Source organism: Anabrus simplex, chromosome 1, assembly GCF_040414725.1.
Source record: "Anabrus simplex isolate iqAnaSimp1 chromosome 1, ASM4041472v1, whole genome shotgun sequence".
NCBI lineage: Eukaryota > Metazoa > Arthropoda > Insecta > Orthoptera > Tettigoniidae > Anabrus > Anabrus simplex.
In genome coordinates, this window is record NC_090265.1 from 1,446,841,065 (window position 1) to 1,446,853,221 (window position 12,157).

At 39.0% G+C, this 12,157-nt stretch overlaps 1 protein-coding gene across 1 annotated transcript in view; it reads left to right on the plus strand.

The window, feature by feature from the left end:
- Window positions 1-12,157, plus strand: part of Polr2A (RNA polymerase II subunit RpII215) — a 364,959-nt gene that overhangs the window by 292,926 nt on the left and 59,876 nt on the right. The window contains exons 22-23 of the mRNA XM_067137935.2: window positions 4,097-4,300; window positions 9,210-9,513. Of these exons, the coding sequence (XP_066994036.1) occupies window positions 4,097-4,300; window positions 9,210-9,513 (508 nt within the window). The remainder of the gene's footprint in view (window positions 1-4,096; window positions 4,301-9,209; window positions 9,514-12,157) is intronic.

Sequence of the window (12,157 nt, forward strand, 5' to 3'; positions counted from 1 at the left end):
ATCTATCTGTGTCGGTGCGACATAAAGCAAGTGATAAGATCTGCAGAAGTTGTCATCCCTTTGACTTCCAACAGAGGCGTCATAACTCTGTAAATATCAGAGTTCCTCCAAATTCGGGACTCAGACAGTCAGGCCGTGATACATCTACACTGGTTGAATTCTTCCTTTGCATTGCAAGTGGCCTGTACATTAATGCAAGAGACGCCTTTCCTGTAAATGTAGTTATTCCCATGAACATGTGGGTTCTGAATTCGTACATGAGTACAGTCTACAGTTCCGACAGTGTAAGGGAAGCTGAAAGGTTCTTGCCACTTACCCATGCTTCCTGCATCTAAGCAAAATTTGTTGAAATTTTATCTAATAATCTGTTTTCATTTCTGTTCATGTCAAAACCTGTGAAAATGTTTTTGACACAGTGCCCCGAGATGTCTTCACCAACTCCATTCTGAAACCCAGGGTCACCAACATAATGCAAGAAGATTTACATGTTTTCTTTGTTAGTGCACCACCTCTTGTTTCTTTGGAGTGCACAAGGAAATGCTCCGTTAACCATTCAGCATGTTCCATGAAAATCCACAGGCTGTTTTCAGTCATCTGACTGGGTCACGAATGGAATTAATGAAGCCCCCATCTAGCAGCGAGGATAGGAGTCGTGCCGGCTGCCGAAGCCTGTCGCACTCCTTTGGGGCCATGATTAATGACTGGCGGTGTCGCCATAAGACCTATTTGTGTCGGTGCGACGTAAAACAACGAGAAAAGAAATGACTGACGGATGAAATGAAACGTATTGGAGAGTGTTGATGGGATGAAAGATGAAAGGTAAAACCAGAGTACTCGGAGAAAAACCTGTCCTGCCGCCGCTTTGTCCAGCACAAATCTCACCTGGAGTGACAGAGATTTGAACCACGGAACCCAAAGGTGAAAGGCCGGCGCGCTGCCGCCTGAGCCACAGAGGCTCTTCAGCATGCTCCTTACTGGACATGTATAACTCTCTCTAATTAAGTTGAGATGATTATCTGCGAAGTTTAATATAATTTTCTAATTAACCACCACCATAACCTCTGCCATGCTACTGAACTTGACACTATTATTTGGAATCACCTACTGAATTAGCTCAAGGAAATATGAGCAGGCGCTTACTGGAAAGAGTGCCTGCTTTACTTTTATTCATCCGAAATCTGGAGCGCCCATTCTGCTACTCGAAAGACTGGAGTGTGTGCTCAAGGCCAGAGGTCTGCTGTGAGTGACTGCTACAGACAGGCAGTTTTTATTAACCTCATTGCGAGTGTCTGCTCTAAATTCGCGAGTAAAGAGTGCGTGCTCATTTTAATTCACACCACCCATTTTCTTTAGCTATGGATGGGAGCAGTAATAATAATAATGCTAAGCGTTGCCCTATTGTCGTCACCTGTTTTGTGGCAAAGCAGGAAAAGATAGTTAGCTCAGTGTTATGTGTCCCAGCCTTGGTGGGTGGTTCAACGGGACATAATATTGGTTAGTAATTTCACAGTTAGTGTTACAAAATACCAAATCAAAATTGTGTAGCATTCTCTTCCGACAAGGTTCCAGTCATGATTGGAAGAAAAATTGAATTGCTGCTGTTTTAAGGGAAGCACAATCATCTGTCTTCGTACTGGCTTGCTCATGCCATTTGATTAACTTGGCTGCTGAGAAAGGTGCAAGCAGTTGCCTGTTAAAGTTGATGAACTATTAGTCGGCATCTTCTATTATTTTGAAAAGAGTTGTAAGAGGAAGAAATTCCAAGAGCTTCACAACAAGGAAACGAAGATACTGAAACATGTTTGAACAAGATGGCCATCGTTAGGAAGGTATCTGCAGAGGCTGTTAGACCAATGGGATCCACTACTTGGTTTCTTTAAAGATGAGGTGCTTGTTAATGCTCAGTGTGCATCAATCATTTATGATCCAGAAAGCCGAGCCTGGTAGTTCCAGTGACCATGAAAAGAGGAAAGTTACTGAGTCTTCAGAATTGGTCGCTCCCGAAACATTTGAATGTGCCTCAAAATCTGACACCCCTGTGCGAAAGAATAAGAACATTATTTAAAATCATGAAGAATTTCTTTTTTATGGTTCTGTCATCAGGCTTAAATAAGGCATACTGTGCCTTCGTGTATGCTGTCATTCCTGTATTCGAGAATCTCAATTTTCAGAATGCTTCCCCTCACATTCATAAACTACTAGAACTAGTGACGAACTTGTTAAAGCAGCTGCTTTCCAGATTTGTTAAACCAGAAGTGATCAAAAGTTCCCTTTTACAAGTTCCATACCATTCCATTGAGAATCAGAGAGACAATGATGAGCTAGTCATTGGCGTTACGACAATGAACTTGGTGAAGTAACTTAATGATAATGATATATCAACAGTCTTTTCATCTGCCAGGGGTTACTTCTGCACAGCATGTGATTAGGCCTATATTTATTTGTAAGTTCCCTCTCATTGATGAAGTACTGAAACATGCTAAGGTTGCAGATGTTTCAAAAATTGAAGAGGCCCAGTTTTTTCCTGTACAATTCTTTATAGAAAAATTTCCATCATTGCTGCCGAGGAAGGACAGTGAGTGGGCTGAGGATGCAATGAATGTGCTTCAGAACCAGTTTGTAGCTCTTCAGATTGATGACTGTGCTACTTTTGAGAGTGAGAATCTGACAGATGACACCAAATCGGCTTGCTTGATGAATCGTGGAGCTGATGGTGTTCCTAAGTATGATAGGATATCCAGGCTAATGTTTTCTGTTCTGACTCTACCACACAGCAATGCTGTGTGTGAATGTGAGTTCAGCTTGGTGAAAAAGAACAAAAATCAGTTTAGGTCCTCATTGTCAAATGAAATTGTGGATTCTATTTCTGTTTTGAAAACCAGAAGTACTGGTCCATGTTACTCGAGTAGTTTTCCTCCAGAATTTCTGAAGAAAACAAAGAAAACAACTCCATCTGTCCTCTCCAACCTGTGATGGATAATAGCCTGCATATTGTGAATTTGACAGAATTTTGTAATTAAGAAGTAACCCCTGGCAGATGAAAAGACTGTTGATTTATCATTATAATTTTCTTCAAGTTCATTGTCAACACCAATGATTAGCTCATCATTGTCTCTCAGTGGAATGGTATGGATAAAACAGAACTTTTGATCACTTCCGGTTTAACAAATCTGGAAAGCATATTGTGACCCGCAGGTTAAAAACACTGTGTACTGTGCGAACTGTTCCCAGTGTTAAGTGAAAACAGATGAGCACTCATCAAGATGTAACTTTGTGTAAGTATTTAATTTCAGAGGTGAACATAACCTGTATTTGACTTGTATTAGTACTATTTGTAATCTCCCCCCTTGCCATCCTTTTTCACTATGTCTCAAGACTTTGTGACGCATGTGCGTGTTAAAATGTTTCTCCGTTAGGATCTCCTGGATTTCTCTTTTTGAAAGTGGGCAAGTGTGAATGTGTGTATGTATACCTTTTAGTCCTGTTTCCTGATGCGGGGTTGGGGATGAGGTGAGATGAAATTTATATGGCACATGTTTATGGCCGTGTGCCCTTTCTGTCTCAAACTTCAATTGAGGATCTAATGAAGATGAAATAAATGATGGTGAATTAAATTGGGTAAGGTGGTAGTAGGAATTAGCTGTGGGCTATGAATAGGAACTATCTCAGCATTTGCCTGGAAGTGAAAATGGGAAACTACAGAAAACCATTCTCAGAACAGCAGACAGTGGAGATGGAGATTGAACCCACTCGCCTCCTGAATGCAGAGCTTGGCTCCATAGCCATAGCGTGTTAACACATACAACCATTCCCCTCTGTAAACACAGTACTACTGTAGGTTTACAAAGAGAGAGTTTTTCTCTGAAAACTGGGAAAATATTATACTTTTAAAGAAACAACTGCCCATTTCAGTAACAATATTTGGGTTAATAGGGTTTTGGATTTTGCTGTATATCTCATTTCAATTTGTACATGCAGCAATGGACATACGTGCCACTAGTGCAAAATAATTGGATGTTGTTATGTTGTGATACCTTTTTCTTTTGTATTATGTGATGCGTATCACTGTAGTTTGATATGCTGTTCTCATTTGCAGGGTATTGAAGCCATTAGCAAGGTGTACATGCATTTGCCACAGACAGATTCTAAGAAGAGGATTGTAGTAACAGAGACAGGTGAATTCAAAGCTATTGCTGAATGGCTGCTGGAAACTGACGGCACCAGCATGATGAAAGTTCTCAGTGAACGTGATGTGGACCCTGTTAGAACCTTCTCCAATGATATCTGTGAAATCTTCTCCGTGAGTACTTAAGTGCATGTTTTTAATCGTACTGTTTTCCCATGTTGTCCTGGTCTGTGGTGCAAGTCAAAAATAACTTAATTTTTAGACCCTCATAATTTAAATTCAAGTTTAATGAGGAAGGAGCTCTAGTCTTTCATGATCTGCATTATTGGGTAGATAAAATAAAGGGCCTTAAAAAGCACAAAATAAGTCTTGCCAGAGAGTACTTGCTATTGGAAGAGAGACTGAGTTGACCAGCAGAAGTTGCGTAGGGTTGGAGAGGATATTGGATAAATGGAATCAGTGACATTCTCAGCCAGGGCCCTTAGACTGCTCTACAAGTTTTACAAGTTATGAGTCCCCGAGACATTCTGTTATCGTATTTACTTAGAATAGTTTGGTTAGGGTGACCAGATGCAAATAGATAAGGGGAGGACAAAACTACTTAAAAAGGACAATGTTAAAAAAAACGTGGACACAAAAATCCTCCATTGAGTCTGAATTTGGACTTGCATATTCCAGTTTTCACATATATTTTTTATCCATTTCCATATTTACAATAAATTCTTACAAAATTTAAACAATGAAACTAATTTGCACACCTTGCTGGTACTTTTCTGAAGATTCAGGTGCCTTCAGGAGTTTTGGTGTGTCTAACATATACTTCTAAAAAGATACACATGTAAAGTTCTTTGGTTTATATTCGAACCATTAAGAGGATTTTCACAGATTGTACTCAAAATGGCTCCTAGTATCAGTCTATTGTGCTGAAATCAATTAAAATAGTCTTTCTACACTTGCATTGTGCCCTGGTATAGAAAATATGTATTCTGCAGATTTGAATAACTCGGAATTACATTCAACTGACTTCTGTGAATTGCCAAGTTCTGATTACAAGGTAACTTATTAAATTCAGGGTCATTACTACTCTCATTCAGGAATTTTTTGAAATTGCAGAACTGATCAAAATATTTCATATCAGTTTGAAAGGACTTAGCTTGCAAATACAGGGTAAATTTTTCAACATAATAATCAATATTACTTTCAGCACCATCCATTTTAAACAGGCTTCCTTCAAATCCAGATTATCTTTCGCTTGCCACTTGTTGCACATTAACATAGCACTGTTTGTACGGAGTATTGCCGAGAGAGAAGCATGTAATATACAGAATGGTAAATAGTCTATTATCAAAATACAAGGTATGCATATTGCATGTAATGTGTATCCATGATCGCATTTCTATATATCGATACGGTATCAATGATGCTGTGGCATAATGAATACTTATAAAAATGAAGTAGTAAAACTTTAATTGCCCTAAAATATGCAGGTTCACTAAAAAAGGACCTTTCAGGTTTTTTAAATAATCCACCCAGACCCTAGACAATGGTCTAAAGAAGAGGACGTTTGGTCACCCTATGCTCCCCTAGTATAGTTCTTAACTTGAAATTTATACTCTAAGTCCTTCATTTGTGAAGTACTGAAATATGTAATGTAAGTGAGAATAAACACAAAAGTTGTCTTTCTACATACATATCATCTAAGAGGCAGTCAAATGAAAATGGGTCATCTGCCGAAATGTATAATAGAACATTTCATACCTCACCAGAACTGTTAAAACACTTACCTCACACGGTGGTTGACGGAATCACGTCTGTACCCACTCGCAATGTCCAATGCAGACCGATGTCCACAAACGTCTTTTTTCAGCTCAAGCATGGGGCCCCTATCAATGCACAGCACTGTTGAAGACATGTTGCAGAAACTGAGGTGTGCCATGAAGTAAAAACGCCTAGGCGTGCTATCGAAGGGCATTATCCTTCTTCATGAAATCACCTGCCCCTTACATTGCCAACTTTGAGGAGTACGCTTCAGAGATTTAGATTTGAAACTTCCAACAACCTCCCTACAGCCCTGATCTCTCCCTATGTAATTTTTGCATCTTAGAAAAGCTGAAGAAAGACATTAATGGACATTCATTTGATTTGGATGACTGCGTGACTAGGTACAAATATGCTTCTGTGGAGACTCAAGCCTTTTCAACAATGGGATCGACTCTCTCATTGTCCAGTGGTATAAATTTCTTAACAGTTTTTATGATTACTTTTGAGGTACAAAACGTTCACTACACTTTTCTTGGCAGGTAACCCATGTTTTATGTTCATAATTTAAATTCTAGTAGAAAGAGGAAGAGCTCTAGTCTTTGATGATCAGAAGTATTCAGTAGATAACATAAAGGGCCTTAAAAAGCACTAAAAAAAGACTGTTCATCCACTCAAAATGATTTAAATCCCAATGTGAACTACATTTCCTCATATTTATATTTAAAATTCAAGGGTGAGAAGATTACTTCGGTGCGTGTGGAATTTTGCCCCTTATTCAGTACATCTAAACTGTCTTTGTATTTCCCCTACTTTACCTATTGACATACATACATACATCTCAATTTTGAACAGTTTCCAGCCTCTGACTGGGTCTATTGATAACATCCTTCAAACATTTATCTTCACCATTCTCTTAGTGATCACCCATTTTTCTCCTCTTACATTTGTCATTTTAGCCTTTTATCTTTTGTTTATCTCTACATCATTTTCCATTTCAGTTTTGAACATCTTCCTTGATATTTTCTTAATTTACTCGTTTTTACTCGTTTTTTTATCATTGTAATCTTGATTTTTCTTTTCTACCCTGTATTGGTTCCTCTTCTACTAATTTACTGAGTGTTTTCTCTGCCTGTTCATTCCGGCCACTCCGGACCTACTTTCTACTTTCGTGGGTACACGGTAGGACATGTACAAAATTTCATAGCATTTCTCTGCTGCAAGTTGGTTTTCTTACACTATTGAAGATTTTCGTGCTGAAATTCTGGAGACACCATAAAAGTTGTTACTGGAACGTAAAACAAATAACATTATTTTCTTGCTTTTCTAACCCAGTGGTTTATTTTACTTGCTGCATCTCTGACTTTCTTCAGTCACTCTTCTGAAATATCCAATTTTCAGCAATTTCTTTTATATGCATGTTTCTTTGATAACTGGATTATTCTTCATGCATACTGCGATTACTGGGGAAAGGATTTTAAGGTGGAAAGTATGGTCAGAAAGAGGGGAAGTGGGGGTAAAGTTTCTGAAAATACATACAAATGTTGCAAAAGTGTTGAAACCCACTTCATGTTTGCCGACTGCCTCTTTTATTTTCTCAAAGATGTTCTCATAAATTGGCTGTATGTAATTTTTTTTTCTCAGTGCTCTCGTCCGTCGTTGACCTTTGCGTGTACTTCTCAAGGAATGATTTGAATGCAGGATTGTTTACCTTGGGGATTGGAATACCTGGTTGAATTAATGCCATGGCAAGATCTGCACTGAATTTGTGCAATGACCATTGCTTTTCAGGTCCTGGAGCGAAGGCGTATATCAGAGTACACTTAAACCTCGTTAGTACATTTCTGCAGCGGACGACGAGAAAAATAGTGTTAAGCGGGAAAACGTACTATTGAATATCCCATTAAAAACTATCCAACAAGGAGATGCTATCACTTTACACATTAGTGCGTGCGTGCGTGCATGTGTGTGTGTGTCAAGAGATAAAGGAGAGCACTATAAAGTGTGAAAAAGTCGAGAGAACAGATATCAATAATTCTCTACTGGAGCCTGTTAAAGTAACAAGGGACTATTAAAAGATGTGAAAAACTTGGAAAAACACACACAACATTCTTTTGCCCTTTGGCTCATAGAAGTACCTACATATTATAGCAGATCACTTTCTTCCTAAAACAATTGTATAATGAATTGTTAGTAGCAGCCTTAGGTTTCTGACCAGTGGGTAATTAAACCCTGTTTTCTGGTCACTTTGTTCGAACATGAATTTCTCGCGAGGTTATACTCGCCATTCGCGATTAAGCGCCTTCGCCCGCCATCTTGAACACGAAACTTCGGCAGTACTCGGCATTGCTTCAGACAGACTCGCCGGTGAATAACCGTGCCAACTGTCAAGTAGCAGGGAGGGATTCAGTTATGTGGAAATGTAGTAAGCAGTCTGGCCTTTGCTGATGACTTGGTCTTAATGGCAGATTGTGCCGAAACCCTGCAGTCTAATATCTTGGAACTTGAAAATAGGTGCAATGAGTATGGTATGAAAATTAGCCTCTCGAAGACTAAATTGATGTCAGTAGGTAAGAAATTCAACGGAATTGAACGTCAGATTGGTGATACAAAGCTAGAACAGGTCGATAATTTCAAGTATTTACGTTGTGTGTTCTCCCAGGATGGTAATATAGTGAGATTGAATCAAGTGTCGTAAAGCTAATGCAGCGAGTTCGCAGTTGCGATCAACAGTATTCTGTAAGAAGGAAGTCAGCTCCCAGACGAAACTATCTTTAGATCGGTCCGTTTTCAGACCAACTTTGCTTTACGGGAGCGAAAGCTGGGTGGACTCAGGATATGTTATTCATAAGGTAGAAGTAACAGACATGAAAGTAGCGAGAATGATTGTTGGTACAAACAGGTGGGAACATTGGCGGGAGGGTACTCGGAATGAGGAGATAAAGGCTAATTTAGGAATGAACTCGATTGATGAAGCTGTACGCATAAACCGGCTGCGGTGGTGGGGTCGTGAGGCAAGTGGAGGAGGATAGGTTACTTAGGAGAACGATGGACTCTGTTATGGAGGGTAAGAGAAGTAGAGGTAGACCAAGATGATGATGGTTAGACTCAGTTTCTAATGATTTAAAGATAAGAGGTATAGAACTAAATGAGGCCACAACACTAGCTGCAAATCGAGGATTGTGGCGTCGTTTAGTAAATTCAGAGGCTTGCAGACTGAACGCTGAAAGTCTATAATGATTATGTATGTATGTATGGATGTATATATTAGTAAAACAATGAGATATGTCGTGTGATATTTGAATGAAGTCATTTACTATTTCAGGTGCTTGGCATTGAAGCTGTGCGAAAATCTGTGGAAAAAGAAATGAACACTGTATTGCAGTTTTATGGTCTTTATGTAAACTACCGACACTTGGCTTTGCTTTGTGATGTTATGACTGCTAAGGGCCATCTTATGGCCATCACTCGTCACGGCATAAATAGGCAAGATACTGGTGCCCTTATGAGATGTTCCTTTGAAGAAACAGTTGATGTATTGATGGATGCAGCCTCTCATGCTGAGGTAGATCCAATGAGAGGTGTGTCCGAGAACATCATAATGGGTCAACTGCCTCGTCTTGGAACAGGTAAGTGTGGTGGATAATATTGAGTCTTTGAGTTTTCATGAAATTATCCTATGTGTTTTTACTCAAAGACATTATTATGGAATTAAAACAGATCTAGAATACAAAAGATATTTTAGTACACTTGCCATATTGAATACAATCCCCGTTTGCATGCAGTATCGAGTATTGTATTAATCCGGCAAGCTAGATCAAGTTCAACAATAATAAAGGTGTTTTAATTTGTTCCACCTATTCAATACTTATATTTTCACTTATAGTGGTTAAATAAATAGATTCTTAGTTACATGGGACATGTTTCGCCCTCAATTAAGGGCATCTTCAGCCTAAAAACAATCATCAACAATACAACTAAATTAAAAGTGGAAGTTAAAAGTTTAGTCAGTTATTAAAATTCGGAACATAAAAATGTGAAAAGTGATACGATATATAAAGATGCTAATGGAAAACTGTCTTATGATTAAACTATAATCTTGTTGGAGACTAAAACTTCTTCTATTAAAATTCTAATTAAAAACAGTTCATATAAAATATTAGTGGAAAACCAAAGTGGTAATAATATAAAGCCAACGACATGAGGGCGTGAACACAAGCATAAACTTGACTGTCATGAATACAATCTTTCCAAGGCCGCTGATGAAATTCGTCAGCAAGTGAGACAGAAGCATCTGTTGAGAAATTGTAAGTGGCCCTTAGCACCGGTAGGTAATAAAAATGGCTGAAACCTTGCCAGAAAATGTCAGTAGATGCAGAAATAATGTTTTCTCTAAGAGGAGGAAAAGAAGAAATAAGAAATTGAACGTAAGGAGAGAATTTGGTTTACATAAAATTGAAACAGATGAGGACTTACATGTAAGTGGAAGTTGTTATTTGTTATCTACTGTTGTGTTGATTGCTGCCCGTCTGTTGGCTCTGAGTCTGGTGTTGTAACTGTGCTGCAGAGGCGGCAGTGAACTCGGAGGGTAAGGAATAGGGGAGTGCGGAAGGGAGGAGAGGATGGGTGGAGTCAGTTGTGACGAGGCTGACAAAGGGGCGGAGTCAACCGTATTGCTGGAAAGAGGCCTGATATCTGTGGGTATGGGAGGAGTATTAGAGTTTGAAGAATTAAATATATTAGGTATCCTAAATTTATTCGAACTAACTGACTTTAATAATTTCGGCATTAATTCATGTAACATACTTTTATTGTCCGTGGTTTCGTTAAGATTCTGTTGCTTATTGTATGTCTGATCTAAATAGATGTATAAACTTTCTAATTCGTTCAGCATTCTCCCTTTTTGCATGTTTCTAATTATCGCTAAGTCTTTCTCTATGGATTCAAATCTGTGACCAGTCTCCCTCATATGCAAACTCATCGCTGAGTATTTCCTATGTTTTTCCGTGTTAACATGTTCCATGTATCTTGTCATAAAACTTCTCCCAGTCTGTCCAACATATGAAAAATTACACTGAGTACAAAATATACCAACAGTTCTCTTTTGAAGTAGAAACAAATGCTCTTTGTGATAGTCAACAAATACACGTGGTAATGGCAGGATAGAGTTGAGGATGCAGGCTTGCTTCACAAGATACGAGGGTCGAGTCATGTCATGGCAACAATGTTTTTCCTCGTGAACAGGAGCTAACACGGAAAATGTAAGGTATGCATTTGGTAATATAGGGCATTTACTTATACATAGTGCCTGAAGACAAATTCTGACTTCGGGAGATGCTCGTAGGAAAGTGACAGAACACAGGCCATTGCTAAACATTGTTTATTATGGTATAGACAGCAAATACACAAGACTACGTACAAAGGACAGGTCTCCACTGGTTACAGACCTTCAAAATAATCTCCCAAGATTTCCACTGTGCGTTGCCAGTGGTGGGGCAGGCGCTGAATACCATTCGCTGCATGTGTATCGCTAACATGTGACACCTCTCTCCGAAATGCTGTTACAATGTCTTCTTTGTTAGCAAACCATTGTCCACATAATGGCTTCTTGACTTTGGGGATTAGATCATAGTCACACACCTAATGCTTCCCACAGCTCTGCGTGGCATTGGCGTGCATTTCTGCTGCGGAGAACTGCTATTTTAATATACGATCGTTACTCCTGTTTGTTGACTTCAATTTTGTGACGCTCTCACTCACACACTGAACTTGGGGGCATGCTTAGACCCACACTGTTGTTTACATACACCATCAAGTGGCATCATATGCAAGTACATACCGTATGTTTCCAAATGCATATTTTAGATTTTCCGTGTTGTCTCCTGTTCCCGAGAAAAAAATAGTTGCCATGACTTATGACGCGACCTCCGTATAAGTAGTATTTTCACTAACGAAGGAGTCTGACAATGAAATTGATATTTATGATGGCGATAGTGATTGTATTGTGTCCAATGGCAGTGAAATTGGTTTCTTCGGAAGACAACACCGAAATTGAGGGCAAAGCACAGCCTGCTGTCGCAAAGAAGGCTAAGTTGTCGGTTGTTCAAACCAAAGGAAGAAAGTGGAGTTCTGTAGGTAGGTTTCTTCCTACATTTTCTGTTCATTTTGATCCATCAAATTCAGGTGATAATCTTCATTTGAATGATAATGACAGTGATTCAAGACTTAGTGTTGATTTTCAAAGAAGTTGTTGATCATAATGCAGTAGAAGTC